General features: G+C 39.7%; 1 protein-coding gene and 1 long non-coding RNA gene across 3 annotated transcripts in view; one reads left to right on the plus strand and one right to left on the minus strand.

The window, feature by feature from the left end:
* The window catches only part of IQCH (IQ motif containing H), a 211794-nt gene that overhangs the window by 145869 nt on the left and 46191 nt on the right, over window positions 1-19734 (plus strand). For both annotated transcript variants that reach the window (XR_011997435.1, XM_072738887.1), the window contains one exon: window positions 34-320. Coding sequence is in view for 1 of the 2 variants with exons in the window: in XM_072738887.1 (XP_072594988.1) it covers window positions 34-320 (287 nt within the window). In the remaining variant the exon portion in view is untranslated. The remainder of the gene's footprint in view (window positions 1-33; window positions 321-19734) is intronic.
* LOC112930665 (uncharacterized) overlaps window positions 1-19734 on the minus strand; it is a 107117-nt gene that overhangs the window by 14139 nt on the left and 73244 nt on the right. Inside the window, exon 2 of the long non-coding RNA XR_011997438.1 lies at window positions 78-240. This is a non-coding gene — a long non-coding RNA (uncharacterized lncRNA). The remainder of the gene's footprint in view (window positions 1-77; window positions 241-19734) is intronic.

Genomic DNA, 19734 nt, shown 5'->3' on the forward strand with positions numbered 1-19734 from the left:
TTTCACCTATTCCATGCTTTCCCCCCACCCCAGGAGGCACAATGGAAGCATACCCACCTGTAGAAAGTGTCACCAACCTGACAGTGGACATGCTGATAGAACCCAATGGAGAAATCAGAGTGCTGTCAACGGGGGACCAGCTTCATGCAGAAGGCCCCTTCATCTCTTCTGGTACCACCATGCCTCAGACTTCGGTGGATCCCCAAGTTCTCACCTCTTTGTGCCTCAAAATCGGAAATGCTTGTAAAACGAGAAATGTGGTTGGTTACTTTTCTGTAGACCTGGTGACATTTATTGATCCAAGCACCATGGGACAGCAGGTAAGTTGATGCCATGTGAAATACTAAAATATGTAAAAGCTCCATATTGCCTGCCCCTGTACAACAGCGAGTATCAGGGAGTCACTCAGATTCAGGGCTCCTCAGATGAGCTGACTGTAAATTCAGCATGTATGGGGGTCTGTGCCCAGGGTCTTCTGGTTTGGGTACTGCTACAGCTTCAATGACCGCAGCTCATCCCGCGTAGCTCTGTCAATGGGGCCTCAGTTCCGCCCATTAGTGTTCTGCCTTTGTCTTATCATGAGCCTATTTTATGCCATCCAGGGATTGAATTGTCTAAATCTTGTGCTTAAATCACTAGAAAGGAGTTAAGAGAGTGTTTGCTTCCATTCCTTAACAGTAGTTCACCAACAGCTTAGGTTGTCAATTTTTTTTCTAAAAAACATATTGGGACATATTAAAGGCCTAGATAATAATATAATGAACATCATGTGCCCTCACTCAGCTTAAGAAATAAAGCAATGTCGATACCACCTCCACTCGTGCACACTCCTTGCCAAGCCTCCTAATGTGGCCCTTCTTCCTCCTAGAAGCAACTTCCATCTTACATTTGGGGATCTGATTTCCCTTCCATATCTTCACGCTTGGACAGCGCATGGATGAACCCATAAATGATCGCTTCATTTTGCATGTTTTAAACCTTTTTATAGACCATAACATACCATATATTATCATCATTGTACAACATGCTTTTATTTATTCAATACTTCCTCTGGAAGCTCCTCACATGCACACATGTGGCTCTGACTTAGAATGGTCTAGATAACTTTAGCCTTTTTTGCTTCGCTTCTCACCATCCCTGCCAAAATTACAATGTTTGGATTCAGTACTGCTTCACAGGACTCAGTTTTAAAGACATTCAGTTCCACCTCTGTAAGTGCTGGGTGACCAGACCTCTGTCTACAGGGTGAAATGGCCTCCGCCCTGGCTCTCCTGATACCCTCTGGCCATCCAACGTTGTAAATATACTCTAGTCATTTTATATTCATTATTCTCAGTTTTATGATTCTCCATTTCAGTCAGATGATGGTTTCAAAGTGAGAGTTTATGTTTTGGGCAGCTTTCAGCTCGCTCAATTATCATTTTCCATTTGCCTTCCTGGGACCTCCATGGGTGTGGCATTCCTTTCTCAGGCCCGCACATTGAGAGAGAAAGGACAAACTGAAGGGCATCCAGAAATCTACCTGGGGTGGAGGGAGGACAGACACAATGCTCTCTGGTGAAAGAGCTGGGTGCCAAGAAGCCGGAGAGGCTTCCCTCTCCAAACATTTATGATGAGAAAGGAGGATTACATCTGTGATCCCTAGGGCAGTAGGAGGTTGGAACTATGGGGACTGCTGACTTGTGGTTTCTATTTATTCAAGTTTGGTATGGGGAAAATTGCATGGCAGTGAGAGGGATCCTCAAACATAGAGCTGGTCCTGTTTCTGGGCTTACTACCCTCTGGGCTTCAGGGATTAAGGAACCACACTTACCTTGGCTAGTCCCATGTGCCCTGCTGGCCTTTTCTCACCTAACTCCTCCCCTCTTTTTCTCTCTTCCAACCACACTGGCCTTTCTCAGTCCCCCTTACTCATCATGCTACCTCCTGCCACAGGGCCTTTACATGTGTTGCCCCTCTCTGCCTAAAATGCTCTCGCCTCTTCTTTTTCACCTAGTTAACCCCCTTCCTATCCATTATATTTCAGCTTGAGCCACACTTTCTTAGGGAAGCCATTCCTGACCTCTCTGACAAAGTTTAGTTTCCCTGTTTTGAGTTCTTATATCACCAAGTACCTCTCCTTCCCATAATATTAGCTTAGTTACAATTTTAAACTTATTTATATGATCATCTGATTACAGCTACCTCTCTCTATAGACTGTAAGCTCCCCAAGGAGATGTACGATGTCTCCTTTTGCTCCCCACTCAATTATCAGCACTATTCTGGCCCAAAGTAGGTGTTAGTAAATATGTGTTGAAAGAAAGAAGGAACAAATGAATGAATTAAAGGAGGTATTCTAGCAAATACTAGATGTAGTGCCAAGACTTTTAGAGAATGAATTCAAGAATCAGTTAATGGATGAGATAAATAAATATTAACCCATGATTCTGGGATGTTATCATATTATGACCTCTCCTTGTCCTTTCTTGTTAATACTTGAGTATATGGTCATTTGTGTTACAATTTTCAATTGGACAATATTGAAGGAAGCACTCAGCATTTTTATACTGGCCAGGAAAGTAGATTAGCTCTGTGTGTGTATAGTAAAATATAAAATATACACAAATATATTCAAATGAGATATAATTATACATATATAATAAAAGTATAAATAAATATATTAAACTCCTATTTATAATAAGTGTAATATATATAATGAAAATTTCTTTTTGCAAAATCACTGGCATACTCCAGCCATTTTGTAAGTTATATCATTTCGAAAAACACTTTTTTTAAAGCTTTTTCTTTTTAAGACTTTTTTTATTTATTATGAGAGACACACACAGAGAGAGAGAGGCAGAGACATAGGCAGAGAGAGAAGCAGGCTCCATGCAGGGAGCCCGATGTGGGACTTGATCCCGGGACTCCAGGATCACTCCCTGGACTGAAAGCAGATGCTCAACTGCTGAAGCATCCTCGAAAAACACTTAAATTTCTTTTCTAGTTGGCATGCACTGTGGTAAAAATGAAGACACTGGCATATTATCATCTCATTTTTGCCAGTCTAATTGGGGGGAAATGTTATCTTGTTTTCCTCAGTATTTCTTTGATTTGTAGTGATGATCCATCTCCTCATGTTTGTTGGGTCTTATTTTGTCTTACTTGCCTTATCATATCTTTTATCCTACTTAAATTGGACTATAACACAAAATGTTGATTTGTGGAAGCTCTTTGTACATAAGCAACTCTTATCCTTTGGTTGTTATACAAGTTACAAATATGTTCTTCTAGATTATCATTTGTGGCTTTTCTTTCTTTTTTCCAGCCATGTTTATCCACTGTAAAAATCATTATTTTTTTCATCTGTCATTGATTAATAATATTTTATAGAAAGGTGTCCCAAAAGTACACCAATATGTTATACCTCATCAGATTTCCACCCATGAAACTCAGCAACCACTGCCAACCTTCTCCTGAGTCCACCATTACTGTGATAGTGGTAACTTCTACATTTAGTAGTTGGCAATCAACTGCAGGCAAGAGTTTTTCCTTCTCCATCTTTCATTTATGTATTTATGCATATATGTATTTATACCAGTTTGAATGTGTGAGTTTCTATTTTCTTCAGTTGTATTTTGATGCTCAAATTGTCCCAGATTTGACTACTGGGAGAACTTCAGGGTGACTACTGTGTCCTTTTGACATGTCTCCATTATTCTTTGAGCACTGTCTTACAATCACAAAGATATTCCAGATTCACCTTCCATGGACCTAGTATCAACCCAAGAGCCTTGGTTCCTTTTAGTGGAACATGGTATTAAGATCTGGGCTCTTAGTACTGTCTTTGCTACTGGAGTGTCAGTGCTACTGTTCATTGCTGTCCATGAACAGCTCAGAAGTATATGCATTATATATGTACCATACACATACACACATATGAATGCATCTATAAATATCCCTGTATCTATTAGTGTGTATATTTTAAAACTATCCATTTCTGCCAACATCTCTAATGTCAATATGACACTTCAGGATTCTTCCTAGACTTTCCCTTTCCACACTTAAAAATAAGTATTTTCTCCAACTATAAGGAACCTGAGTTTCTTTATCCTCAATATATTTGCTTCTTTGCTCAATGTATTTGTTTGTTCAATGTACCAACCCTCCCAACCAATCCTGCTGTCTTCTTCACTTGCCACAGCTATGTCCCACCCCTACACCTATTGTATTTGGATACAGAACCCTGTCATTTGTGTTTTATTTGTAATGCTCTTTGTCATACTAAAGTTTCAAATAGTTGAAGCTAGTTCTTTTTCTAAATTACTATATTACTTTAAACTTAACACTTTCTCCTATCCTCAGTTTTCTCAGCTATGAAGTAAGTATATTAGCTTATTTGACTTCTGAGAAAACTTCCCATTCAAATATTATGTATTTCAATAATATTTTCATGGTACTTACTTTTGTATCATGTACTTTTAAAAATATCACAAGGAGATGATCACAAGGTTTAAGTATTCATATGTCCATCAGAACATTATTAAGGACAACAAAAATTTTCAAATAGCCTAAATTCCAAAAATAGAGAATTTGTTAAGCCAACTATGATAGAGCAATATAATTGAATTCTATGAAAACAGTAAAACTCAAGCTTTTGAATAATATTTAATGGAAGCTATTGATAGAATAGATGAAAGTGGGGGAGCACCTGGATGGTGTCATTGGTTAAGCATTTGACTTTTGGTTTCAGCTCAGGTCATGATCTCAGGAGTGAGATCAGGCCCAGGTCAGGCTCTGCACTCAGTGCAGAGTCACTTGAGATTCTCTCTCCCTCTTCCTTTGCCCCTCCTGTTTGTGCTCTCTCTCAAATAAATAAATAAATATTTTTTTAAAAAGAATAGTTGGAAGGGTAAAATGTAGATTAGAAAACAATATATGCAACATGATAACCATTTTATAAAAGGAAAAAATACATATATAAAGAGCAAGAAGAACCTAAAGAAATACGCTAAGAAGTTACAAGTTATTATTTCTGGATTGGAGGATTGAGGATGTAGTAGGCAGAGTAATAGCCCCCAAAGATGTCCATGTCCTAAGTCCTGAAGTTTGTGAATGTTACCATATACAGTAACATGACTATGTGATTACCTAAGGATCTTGAGAAGGGAAGATCAGCCTGGATTATACAAGTGGCTCATGTAATCACAAGGGTTCTGCTTGCTTTGAGAACAGAGGAAGAGACAGTGAGCCAGGGAATGCAAAGAGCCTCTAGAAGATGGACAAGGCAAGGAAAGAAATGCTCCTCTAGGATCTCCAGGAGGAACAAAGCCCCTGACCCCATGATTTTAGCCCAGTGAGATTTCTGACTTCTGACCCTTTAAGTGACTAAATTAATGGCAACTTATTATAGCAGCAATAGAAAACTAGTACAGAGTGATTTCCATTTTATTCTTTGGGCTTTCTGCACTTGCATATTCAAAAGTAAGCACTATTATAGATGTAATCAGAAAAAATGCATGAATAATGATAATCACAAATTTGTATAGAATGTAATAGCTTACAAACACTTTCAGGAGATATAACCTCACATACACATATGTCCTACAATAGACATGGGAGGCAGAGTTGACCACATCCATCTCACATTTTTGCTCTCTGGTCCCAGCTGAGTCCCCATAACTTACCATGAAGAGCATGGGGAAGCAAGGGGGATTGGGAGCCAAAAAAAGAAAGATAAAATCACCAAGGACAAGCCCACAGTTGTGAATCAACTCCAGATAAGAATGTGAAAAATCCTGTTCAGTCTTAAGGAGATGAGAGTGAGGTTCTGAGGTAGTAGAATGGAGGAAAAATTTTAGAAATAATAGCATTTAAATATTGGGAAACTCTTAAGCAAATCATGCCCGTATGAATGTATGATCTGTGGAGAAACCCCTGTAGTTTTTACCTGCTGATGCTGTCTTGTTGGAGAATAAATTTTAGATGTTTTTTTTCTTCCCCCGCCCCCCTAAATAAATAAATAAATAATAAATAAATAAATAAATATTGGGAAACATCACAGAGTCATTGGAAATAAAATGAAAAGAGCCAGTAAATAAGTCATGGGATGTAAAGTATAGAATAGGAAATACAGTCAATAACATAATAACTTTGTATAGTGACAGATGGTAGTCTTATCATGGTGAGCATTTAGGAATGTATATAAAAGTCAAATCACTATGTTGTACACCAGAAACTAATATAGTATCATATGTCAACTATACTTCAATTTTTAAAAAGATTTTATTTATTTATTTGAGAGAGCGAGAGAGCACAAGCAGGGGGAGCAGCAGAGGGAGGGGGAGAAGCAGGCTCCCCACTGAGTAGGGAATACAATGCGGGGCTCTATCTCAGAACCTTAGGGTCATGACCTGGAGCTGAAGGCAGATGCTTAACTGGCTGAGCCACTCAAGCATCTCTGTACTTTAATTTTTTTAAAAAAGGAAAAGGGCCAGTCCCTGGGAAATGGAGGTAGTAGGAACATAATACAAAACCACTCCTGCCAGTGGATTTATGTTCAAGATTCCAGGACACTAGGAATGGGTAAATTCCAGGCTTTCGGAGACTCAATGCAGAATATACAGAGCTACAAGGTAGCCACGTTGGAGATCTGGCCTTCCCACATGAGGATAAGAGGAGGGGCTCTGTGCCATATTACCATGGAGGGATCCAACCCTTAAACAAAGAGCAGAAACTATTACCCTAACAGGTCCTGGAGTCAGGGCCTTTGATGGGCAATATCCACTGGGTTCCAGGAGGGGCATGAAACACCTACCAAAGGCTTCAGATTGAAGACATATGAACATGTTCATTAAACAAATACTTTCCAGGGGGTTTCTCTGGCCCTGTGCTAACAGCTGAGGGAATAGACCTGTTCTCTGTCATGAGGAAGCTCATTTCACATCAATCATCCAATTTCATCTGATACACACACACATAATTGTTTTTCACTCTTACTGTTTCCTAAGCATAAATATTACTTCTGTGAGGTTTGTAAATCCTCCAGAAAATGCACTGGACCTTGCATTTTTTACCTCTTCCTAATGTCTAACACAATGATAGTCATGTGATAGCCAGGTGATTGACATACTCTTGGAGCTTCTAGAATATCCAGATCTGTCACTTAGTCACTTCTGGGAAATTCTAAAATAAAGAACTAGTATTTATCGAGTATCTATTGTGTACAAGCCATTTTGGTAGGTGCTAGAGAGGCTGCAAAGATGCAAAAGAAGTGGAGGCCTGTCCTTACGGAGTTCACAATCTAGTTGGGGAGACAAACTTGAAAAATGAATTACAAGTAAAAACATAAATTACAACAACATAGAACAATAAAAGAGACATCAAAAAGGTAATGTCAGTTTAACTGCCTTCTGTTTGGAGCAATCAAGAAAGGTTTGTACAGAGTAGGTGGGATTCGAGCTGAAAGATAATTAAGATTTGAAGAAGGTAAGAAAGAGTGCATTCCAAGTGGGAAAGATACTGTGAAAGCTGGTGGTAGAAAAGTACAAACACATATGGGTAAAGTAAGGATCTAAGTTTTATAAACATTGTATCTGACTTGCCTGTTATAAATATGCATTTATATATCACTTTCAAGTTCCTTTTCTTTATAGAAAGTCCCTAAACAGATAGATTGGCAAAGATGCTTTCTGTTGGAATTTCCAGATAAAACACTTTGCTTTTAGATAATTGTGACCTTTTTTAAAGAGAAAGGAAATCCAATGTTTAAGAAAAGAGTCTAGATGAAAAATGGCCTCAGGCAACTAGTCATGGCCCTTCCCAGATACAAAAGGTAACTACAGAAGGAAGTGGGACTTACCTCAAGTATAAATTGTGAGGAAAGACAAAAATGGAGACTCTGATGTCTATCAGAGAATATCCCACACATTCTGAAAACTGTCCCTAAGAGTATCTAATACAAATATATCAGCACAGAAGAGAAAAAAAAAAAGGATAGGAAAATATTTTCATCAAGATAAGTAATGGGTCCTGGCCCCAATCTGTCCATTAGCCAGTTGTGATACTTTAGACAACTCACTAGACCTCTCCGAGCCTTATTTTTTCATTGACAAATGGTGAATTCCTGCCCTCCTTCCCACAGGATGTTCTGAGAGGCTGAGCTGATATAAGGTGCTCTTCTTATTAAATCAAACAGCATAATCACATGTAAAACTGTCACCCGAGCCCTCAGCAGGTTCTCAAACTGTGAGTGGAATCTGAATGAAATTAGCATTATTTTTAAAACTCAGTGAGCATTATCATCATCTCAAAGTGATATATAAGCATCAAAAATGAATATATTTATTTCAGAGAGCAGAAAAACCAAAGTCTACAGAAATATCATAATTCCTTTTTATTCATTGCTGTATACCCAGCACCTAGCACCAAGTCTAGCATATACTAGCTCCACAATAAATATTTATTAAATGAATGAATGAATACTTCTCTCTGAGTCCCCCTCTAGTACTCTGATTTGCAAGATCTCCCTATCTCTGTTTTCAAGATATATAAGGTATTCACCAAGGGACCTCAATGAGATTTACTTTTTCTCTTTAGGGAAGGTATTTTATTTATATATAAGAAGGTTAACAGTTTATTTCTAAATTAAAATTTAAAAAAAAAAAATAAAATAAAATAAAATTTAATAGGCCTTTGGAATAAACAGCAGTGCCTATTATTCAGTGTTTTTTAATGCTATAATAGGCACACTGTTAATCACAACTTAATACCTAGGAAAGGGAAAATAGATCCCAAAGGGTTTTGAAGCATTAAAGTAAAAGACTTGTCCCTTTAAAAGGTCTTCATCTTCATGTCAATGACAGAGACCTGTAATATACAAGTAATAATAATGATGATGGTGATGATGATGGTTTCTACAATAAGCACAAAAGCAATGAGGACAGTAAATTTTACATTAAAAATTACAATTCCGTTTCTTAACACTGATGGTGCGGGCAAACTAGTGGCCAATTTTGCTATATATAACATTATCATATGTGACTGTTCTTAAATGTTGGGTTAACTCCCTTATACTAAAAGACTGAACCCGGGTAGCTCAGCGGTTTAGCGCCGCCTTCAGCCCAAGGTGTGATCCTGGAGACCCAGGATCAAGTCCCCCGTCAAGCTCCCTGAATTGAGCCTGCTTCTCCCTCTGCCTATGTCTCTGCCTCTCTCATTCTCTCTCTCTCTCTCTCTCTCTCTCTCTCTCTGTGTGTGTGTGTGTGTGTGTGTCTGTCATGAATAAATAAATAAAATCTTAAAAAAAAAAAAAGATTGAACCCAAGCCTAAACATCAGGTCTTGGGTAGAACTTTGGTTGGTCTACGTATAATAGACTCAACTCCTCTGTTTATGTCCAGTCGTCTCACCCAGGACTTTGGATGTCCACTCTCATGGAGATGCTTGCTTCCTTTCAAACCCAAACACTTCCCTCCAGACTCTGAGGTCTTTAGCTTTAATCGCCAGAAACATTGCCAGAGCAGGGCAAATCTGGGCATTGACACTGCATCCTGTACCTCTCAGGAGGTACCACATTTCTGCAGGACTCAGGAGGGCAGCAGGTAATGGCAAAAGTCCTGCTAGTGCTAAGAAAGACCATAAATTCTCTACAAACAAAAAATAAAAATTCTCTACATACATGTATTTAACTGCTTGTCCACCAGCATCACAAAACTAAAGCTGAGTGAGTGGTCCTTTCCTAACTTTCAGCTGTCACCTATGGTCAGGACTTTTCCTGTGGTAAATTTTCCCTTTTGAAGTTGTCCTTAACATTCTTTTTAACTTAATTTTGCCTCTACAATAATGTTGGGTTGACGAAGTACAATGTTATTTGCTCTTGGCCTTAACCTATTTCTTAAAATGCCCCTGAATCTTCATGTGGCACTAATTGCTTTTCTCACTGATCATGTCCAAAGTACTCTCCAAGACAAGCAAGCTGAACTGCTTGGTGACATCCATGTTCAATAAATGCATTCTCATCCTGCCTTCCACATGCATGCTTCATTCTTACAACCTGCTCTTCCTTTCTTTTCTGTTTACAACTTTCCTTCATTCAAAATGTTTCAAATCCAACTTCTCATGGAAACCCACCTTAACTAACCCCCCTTCAACTGTCACTTCATTCTCTAACCTTTCAGAGCACAGGTATAGTATTGAAGGCCAGTGTAATTATTAATAATAATATTAACTATTTATTGAATTTTTGTCATGCACCAGACACTCTGTTATATATTTTGCATGCAGTATTCCTAATCCTCACACCCTGAGAAGTGGGTATTATTATCATCCCAAATTTACAGATGAGGAAACTGAGGCTAGAGTGACACAAACAAGGTCACACAGCTAAGAAGTGGCAAATCCAGGATTCAAATCATGACTTAGCTGGCTGACGAACCTGTGCTCTTTTTTCTCATGGCAGATGCTCACTGTGGTACTGCACTGGATTGATGGTGACTTTCTTTGTAAGTCTCTCCCCCTCCTCAACCACCATCACCAGAGGAAATGTATGTTTCTCTTATATATCCTCAATATGCTTGTTGAATTGAGTTGAACAGCTTAAAGCCAGAAAACACATCTCCTATTTTTTTAAATATATTCCATCCTTGTGCTCTGCACATAAGGTAATCATTAAATGTTAATGACTAAGCGAAATGGAATAAAATCAGTGTTGTGGTAGCCATTTTTAAGCTTTAAGAGTTTAAATGAGCAAGCCCATACACAGCACCACAGCTGGGAGTGCCATATTGCCATTAAGCCAGAAGGTGGATTCGTGGGATGGGAACATTTGAAAACAGACACCACAGGAATGGCTAAGTCAGTTTTCCAAACCACTTTCTACAAGTAGCTACTGCTTCTCCTCCCATAATAATTTCACAATGATTAGCCTGCTAGGTGAGAAATCTCAGGCAAAAACCTGAGTATCAGAAAAGTTTAGAATGACCACTAAGTATTGGGCCAAAGGTGGACATGATGTGACCACAGGTAGAGTCATTCCAATCCAGCCAGTCAAAATGTAAGAGAACTGCCATCTAAATTTCTATTACAGGCTTCATCTTTCAGGGTAAATGGCTTTGTTCTTCTCATGAGATTCATGAAATGCAATCTCACATTCCAACACATATGGATATCAAAATGTGTATTTGGTGAGGAATAGTGTCTTATGCTACCAATTTCTGCTTCCCTTTGCTTTCTTTGCTCATAGCACAAAATTTCTTACTTTTTGCCAAAACCTTACTATGTAGCTTTTTAACTTAATTAAATATATAGGCAATTACTGACACCATCTGTCTTCATAGAAAAAGAACAAGAAGTGACACAAAAGACTGGGATTCTGAAGGGAATATTTAGCAAACAAAATTTTCTAGCTCCACTATAGTGATATTTCTCTTTAGAAGCCCTTATGTTATTTTAAATCTTTCATGTTTCTTAGAAATAATGAATTTGAACTATACCTAAAATGTGGCGGCTTTGGTATGATTTTTTAAAAAGAAAATATCAAGTAATCCATTGCTTTTTCAGTAAAACAAAAACTTAAACATGCCGTTGAACATCTGTTACCAGTACAGTCTAACACAGCACTTAAAATCCTTTAAAATCCCTGAAAACCTCTATAAAGTTACATGAATCTTTTGCATAAATGGAACTGTTTTAACAGTATGTATATTCCTTTAAACATACATTTTGCTTTCTTAAACATAAGATTCATTGTGTTGCCTATTGTTCCAAGCTCCTATAAGTAAATAAATGGAATGCCTTCACATCTTGGTGGAGTGGGTCTTCCCTTATCATGCCACATTCCTTGCCCAGACAAATAAGTACCTACTTATTTGTGTCTGGCTTTTTAACCTTTCTCTATGTCTCTCCACAAATGTCTTAATGTGTAAAGGATACCAAACCAACTCACTGAACCTTGATCAGGCTAAGCTAGGAACTGATACAAAATACAAGTCCAAACAAAATAACAAAATTCAAACCCCAAAGGGAGAGCCAATAGGAAATACAAAGGAATTCCAGAGAAGAGGTATATTTGGGCTCCAGGAAGAACATGGGAATGGCAGTTACCACATAGGACAACCATGTTCTCCTACAGCCAATTCTCTGAACCAGAAGAGCAGGTTTTTGAGCCCCATGGGGCAGCAGCTGAGTGCCCCTACATAAATAAAAGGGTGCAGGACAGGGGCGCCTGGGTGGCTCAGGGGTTGAGCATCTGCCTTTGGCTCAGGTCATGATACCAGAGTCCTGGGACTGAGTCCCACCTCAGACTCCCTGCAGGGAGCCTGCTTCTCCCTCTGCCTATGTCTCTGCCTCTCTCTGTGTGTCTCTCATGAATAAATAAAATATTTTTAAAAATTTTTAAAAAGAAGGGTGCAGGACAAGAGGACATCACTAAAGAGACTCAACATAAAGAGGCACTTTTCAAAGAAATACCTATAAAACTTCTACTTATATTAAAGACTTAAGGTATATGAAAGAATACACTATCTCAGATTTGGGGAAGCAGGGATATCAAAGCATATATTTTGTATTTTTTGCTCACTTACTGATGAGGGAAATATGAAGAAATGAATTCTACAATTGTTTTCTACAAATTTCTTGAAGATTGTGTAGCACACCGATCAAATATAACTAGAGCCAAGCTACAAATTTACACTTATCTGCCAGGAGCCATCTAGTGCATTCTCTTGAGCATACGCTATATATTAAGAAACAGAGCACTGAATTTTAGAAGGAGAGATGGGGAGAAGGAGGGAAGAAAGAAAGAGGAAGGAAAGACCTCCCTTAATGCTGTTTTTTTTTTTTAAGACTTTTTTTTTTTTTTTTTTTTTTTATTTATGATAGGCACACAGTGAGAGAGAGAGAGGCAGAGACACAGGCAGAGGGAGAAGCAGGCTCCATGCACCGGGAGTCCGATGTGGGATTCGATCCCGGGTCTCCAGGATCGCGCCCTGGGCCAAAGGCAGGCGCCAAACCGCTGCGCCACCCAGGGATCCCTTTTTTTTTAAGACTTTATTTATTCATTCATGAGAGACACAGAGAAAGAGAAAGAGAAAGAGAAAGAGAAAGAGAAAGAGAAAGAGAAAGAGAAAGAGAAAGAGAGAGACAGAGGCAGAGGGAGAAGCAGGCTCCATGTAGGGAGCCCGATGTGGGACTCAATCCCAGGACCCCGGGACCATGATGTGAGCCAAAGACAGAAGCTCAATCACTGAGCCATTCAGGTGACCGCCCACCCCCCCCACCCCCACCCCCAGTGCTGTTTCTTTCATTTGCTAGAAAGTGAACCTAGAGACAAATGGCATCAGAGGAGGTCAGGTAGAAGCAGTCTCTGGGAGGAAGCTCTGTGGAACAGAGGCCTAACAGAGCAGCAGAGCTCTGACAGGTAAGCCCGGACTGAGGAACACTTATTCAGGTGAAACTACAGGGTGATTTGTCAGCAGCTACACAATTCAAATATTTCCCAAGGCCCTAAAGCTCCACCCATACATATCTGGAAAGTGCCACAGGACTTTCATTGATCACAGGTAGGAACCTTGGCTTTCTGCCTACACTGAAGAACAGTATTTCTTTGTCTTCACACAGCTCCTCTATTATCGGCTCTCAAAGTGCTTTACAGACAAATAATGGGGACGGTGAGGCAGAAAGGTGTTAAGTGGCTTGCCCAAAGTCCCATGGTAAATCACAGGCCTTCCTCTAGATTCAGAACCACCTATTAAGTGATAGAGCTTCTGGGTGTGACTGCTGGCATCATGGTGCTCTCTCACATCCTGCCAAGCATTTGTTTCCCTTCCAGGCAGAGAGAAATTTCCAAGACCAAGTACAGGAGAGAGAGTCTAGACTTCTGAGTATGGCAACCCTACATCATAATCCTAGTCCTGCTGCTTAGCTATAGAACTTGGCATGTTTCTGGGTTCTTTGAGCCTTCACTTCCACTTCTATAAAATGGTGACATTAGTACCTACCTCACAAGGTGGTTGTGAGGATGATATAAGAAAATACCACAGTGCATTGTGCATGGTAGACCTTTAATATATATTAATTTCCCTTCTTTTTTTACTTTCCCCAGTCTCCCTCCTAAAGCCTATCCTCCACATGGTCAAATAGGCAGCTTTCTAAACACTGCTGCCATAAAAAAAAAAAAAAAAAAGATGGCATATTGGCTTGATGGAGATGCTGAACCTTTCAAACACCAGTCTATAGAAAACAAAGGCAAAGTCATGGAATTCAGATTCAGCTTATAGGATAGCCAAATCTAAAAGGTTCCATGATGACAAACATGCTAGAGTCCTTTCCTGTCACCAAATTAGTCAGGATGTATTGGATTATTAGATTAATTTGGGATGAAGAAGTGTCCTTGTGGAGCTCCAAGCCACAGAAGGCAGGCTGAGATGCTGGGAGGGCCCTGGAATGAACAAGAAGGGAAGGGAAGGGAAGGGAAGGGAAGGGAAGGGAAGGGAAGGGAAGGGAAGGGAAAGGAAAATGGGAAGTGGACACATCTAGGACATGTTATGGGCCCACTTGCTTGACCAGCCTTGCCTCTCTTCTGGATTTGACCATAACTAGCCCTACTTGGTCCAGGAGCTGATACAAAATGAAGGCCGGCAGTGGGAGAACACAGAAGTGCACTGAATTTTGGAAAAGTGACACTGTCCTTAGAGCTAATGGAGTCTTTTTGACATAAACTAATGTATTATCCCTTCCGGCCCACAACTGCTTATTGGGCCGAGGTATTAACCATTACTGGGCACTATTTTGCTTTAGTGTATGAAGCAGATATTATTCACACACATATGGAGAAGCTTTTTAAGGTAGACTTGAAAAACACCTCGGATAAATTCAGAAGGCAGTTTGGAAGGTGGTTTATCACAGGTTTTCTCATTCAGTTGTAACTTACACACTAAACTAGATTCCAACAAGTAGCCACACAGGTTGTACAGGCATCCTTCCAAGAATGGTCCTCCTGAAGACCAGGTTCTGTGTGTGCAGGTGTGTATAATAGCTTTACTGAGATATCCTTTACCGTACAACTCACGCTTTAAAATGTGCACTGCCGTAGTTTCTACAGAGTATATTCACAGAGTTATACCACCATTACCATTACCTAATTTTAGACAATTTCCCTTACCCCTTAAAAAACATGCTGAATCAATGAAAAATAATTTCCCATGCCTTCTTTTGCCCAGCCATGGGGAACCATTTTCTGCCTCTATGGATTTCCTCATTCTGGGCATTTCATATACATGGATCACACAGTAGGGATTCCTTTGTGACTGGCTTCTTTTACTTAACATAATGTTTTCAAGGTTCATCCATGTCACAGCAGATATCAGGATTTCATTCCTTTTAATGACTGAATAATATTCCATTGTATGGACATACCACATTTCATCTATATATTCATCAGTTGATGGACATCTGGGTTGCTTCCACTTTTGACCAGTATGAATAATGTTGCTATGAACATTTGTGTACAAGTTTTTGTGTGAATACGTGTTTTCATCTCTCCTGGTTATACACCTAGGAGTAGACTGGATGAGTCATTTGGTAACTCTAAGTTTAACTTTTTGAGAAACTGTCAAGCCATTTTGTAAACTGGCTGGGCCATTTTACAATCTCACTAGCAATGTATGGGGATTCCAATTTCTCTGTATCTTTGCCTACACTTGTTACCGTCTTCTTTATTTCAGCCATCCTTTCAGGTTTCACATCGTATCTCTCCTGTCTGTGGTGCTTTTTGTTTTTAAATTGGAGTTCAATTGGCCAACATATAGCCATATATAGCATATATAGCATATCACCCAGGGCTCATCCTGTTAAGTGCCCCCCTCAGTGCCCATCACCCAGTCACCCCAACCCCCGGCCCACCTCCCTTTCCACTACCCCTTGTTCGTCTCCCAGAGTTAGGAGTCTCTCATGTTCTGTCATCCTCAATGATATTTTTACTCAATTTCACTCCTTTCCCCTTTATTCCCTTTTACTATTTTTTATATTCCCCAAATGAATGAGACCATATAATGTTTGTCCTTCTCCAATTGACTTATTTCACTCATCATAATACCCTCCAGTTCTGTCCGCATCAAAGCAGATGGTAGGTATTCATCATTTCTAATGGCTGAGTAATATTCCATTGTATGTATAAACCACAGCTTCTTTATCCACTCATCTTTCAATGGACACCGAGGCTCCTTCCACAGTTTGCCTATTGTGGACACTGCTGCTATAAACATCGGGGTGCAGGTGTGCCGGCGTTTCACTGCATCTGTATCTTTGGGGTAAATCCTCAGCAGTGCAATTGCTGGGTCGTAGGGCAGTTCTTTTTTTTTTTTTTTTTAAGATTTTATTTATTTATTTTTTAAGAGAGAGAGAGAGAGGCAAAGACACGGGCTGGAGGGAGAACCAGGCTGCATGCAGGCAGCTGGATGTGGGACTCAATCCTGGGACTCCAGGACCATGCCCCGGGCCAAAGGCAGGCGCTAAACCGCTGAGCCAGGGGGGCTGCCCGGCAGTTCTATTTTTAACTCTCTGAGGAACCTCCACACAGTTTTCCAGAGTGGCTGCACCAGTTCACATTCCCACTGACAGTGCAAGAGGGTTCCTCTTTCTCCACATCCTCTCCAACATTTGTTTTTTGTTGTGTTGTTTCCTGTCTTGTTAATTTTCCCCATTCTCACTGGTGCGAGGTGGTATCTCATTGTGGTTTTGATTTGTATTTCCCTGATGGCCAGTGATGAGGAGCATTTTCTCATGTGCTTGTTGGCCATGTCTCTGTCCTTCTCTGTGAAATTTCTGTTCATGTCTTTTGCCCATTTCATGATTGGATTGTTTCTTTGCTGTTGAGTTTAATAAATTATTTATAGATCTTGGATACTAGCCCTTTATCTGATATGTCATTTGCAAATATCTTCTCCCATTCTGTAGGTTGTCTTTTAGTTTTGTTGACGGTTTCTTTTGCTGTGCAGAAGCTTTTTATCTTGATTAAGTCCCAATAATTCATTTTTGCTTTTGTTTCCCTTGCCTTCATAGATGTATCTTGCAAGAAGTTGTTGTGGCCAAGTTCAAAAAGGATGTTGCCTGTGTTCTCCTCTAGGATTTTGATGGATTCTTGTCTCACATTTAGATCTTTCATCCATTTTGAGTTTATCTTTGTGTATGGTGTAAGAGAATGGTCTAGTTTCACTCTTCTGCATGTGGATGTCCAATTTTCCCAGCACCATTTATTGAAGAGACTGTCTTTTTTCCAGTGGATAGTCTTTCCTGCTTTGTCGAATATTAGTTGACCATAGAGTTGAGGGGCCATTTCTGGATTCTCTATTCTGTTCCATTGATCTATGTGTCTGTTTTTGTGCCAGTCTCCTATCTGTTTTAAAGGGAAGATTTTTTTCCCTTGTGTTATTTATTATTGAGTAACCCAACAAAGATTTATTGTGCACTTATATTGAAAGTGCTGTGCTAGGTATGTAGGATGCAGGATGCAGAGATGAGTAAGATGAGTCCCTGTTCTCAGTCTAATTTTCCTCTCTAGGAATTTCCCAAATGTAAAAAAGCTTGCCTTGGACTTGAATTCAAGAACTCTGAGCTCAATCTGAACTCTGCTCCTGACCGGGTGTCTTCCCCTCCTGCAGCCTCAAGCCTAGGGTTTGACAGGGCTGGACTAGACCAAGTCCAAGGCCATAGCTCTGACTGCCTGTGTTTCTTGCCTACATATTCTTCAGGTTGTTCCTTAGAAAAAATTCTGATTTACTGTACATGTCAAGGAAACTGGGAAAGATAGGAAAACTCTACTGCCAACTCATTGCCCTGATATGTCTACCACTCATCCCCATCTCACTTTGCATGACAGCTTTCAGTTTCCACAGCGAGATCTACAGAGCTCTCATTTGTGAAATTTGAAAATGCACACTCAATGCCTTTTGGAGATTATTTGTAGTAACTTTAAAGGAATACTTCTCAACTAAGCAAATCATTCACCAGCCCTGACATTTATAGTGTGAAAATTAAAGGAGGAGAATAACTATCTACAGTATGAGATTATTATATTGAATTGCCATGGAAGAAGCACATACAATGACTAGTCCTGAAACCTGTAATAGGTTACAAAAATTGGGTTTTTGTGTTTATTATAGCTTAGTTTCTAATGTCAAAATAAGAAAATGACCTTCTAAAAATTCATGATAAAAAAGTATGGAAATATTTTAAAAAGAAAAAGAAATGAGTATGTAATTCTATATCTTAATACAAATAATATTAGGCCATTAGTATTGAAAGTAACAGACAGAGGATCATAAATGTATAGAAGTAGTGGAAGTAACTTGGAAAAGGAAGCAGAAAAGGCAAGAGTATATTAAAATGTTTGTGGGGTGTTTTTTTTAACAAAAGTGAAAAACATCAAGAAAGCTGTGATGGTGCAGGTTTAAATGTCAATATTTTTCATCTTGGATCTCCAAACTAATTTTGAATATAGTTCCTGAACACCCTGAAAGAACTTGTCACAGAAAAGCCTCTGGCACTACAAAGAAACTAGACTGCTAATGCTGGGGACTAGATGTCATGGCAAGAGCCAGACCAGAACTCGGGAGATTCAGGCTTTGGTCCCAGATCTTCCTCTGACCCAGGTACCTGAGTCAGTCTGTTCATCTCCCAAAGTCTCATCCATAAAATGGGGATGTGGGAATGATGGAGGTCATTTTAGGTCTGTGGGACAGAATTGTTTGAGACCTCTCCAGGCTCTGAGTATTTTTGGTCTTGGAGAGCCCATTACTGTAGATCATATTAAATGTATTAAAATGCGGGCTCGGGCAGCCTGGGTGGCTCAGCGGTTGAGCACCTGCCTTGGGCCCAGGGTGTGATCCTGGAGGATCGCATCCCACGTCTCCCTGCATGGAGCCTGCTTCTCCCTCTGCCTGTGTCTCTGCCTCTCTCTCTCTCTCTCTCTCTCTCTCTCTTTCTCTCTCTCTGTGTGTGTGTGTGTGTGTCTCATGAAAAAATAAATAAAATCTTTAAATAAATAATAAATAAAATGCGGTCTCATAGAATAGGATTTAGATATAACTGTATGAGTTTTATTGCATTTAAGAATTGTGCCAAATTCTGTTGATATTTTAAAAACATTTATTGTTATTTTGTAGTTTTCGTTTTATGTTTGGGATCGAGTAACATTTTTTTTTCAGAATCTAATATTTTGAAGGCCTTTGAAAATAATGGAGGCCATAAGCTGGCCCATTACTGGACCCTGAGGGCTAAGTGGCAGGGCCCAGGTTTTTCTGCTGCCTCTGGTCTCACACACTCCAAAGGCCCAAGATAAGGCAGTGTCCAGGGTGGGTGGTACAGAAATTGGATGCTGTAGTTGCTTGGAGACAGCCTCGTCAAGCTGTGGTTTAAATCGTGGCCAGAAGGACAAATATGATCAATAGGGACAGAGAGGAAGGCCTCCACGATGAATACTAAGAGTCTCAATTGTTGATCAGGGCCCCAGGGTGACTGCCCCAGATGGGGCAACTGCCATTCTCCCTAGCCTCTCCAAGAGACCAGGCCATCCCAACAGCTGCCACTAGGTGGCAACATTCCAAGATGCTGCAGTCCCCTCTGCCTTCCTATTCATTTTTTTAATATAATACAAACAATTCTTACCAAATATCACAATCACATTAATATTTTACCAGCTGAAAATTCTTACAGTGCAGTGTACCAATTCTTTAAAATTAAGTATCATGTATGTTGTTTACC

This window comes from Vulpes vulpes, chromosome 15 (assembly GCF_048418805.1).
Source record: "Vulpes vulpes isolate BD-2025 chromosome 15, VulVul3, whole genome shotgun sequence".
Taxonomy (NCBI): Eukaryota; Metazoa; Chordata; class Mammalia; order Carnivora; family Canidae; genus Vulpes; species Vulpes vulpes.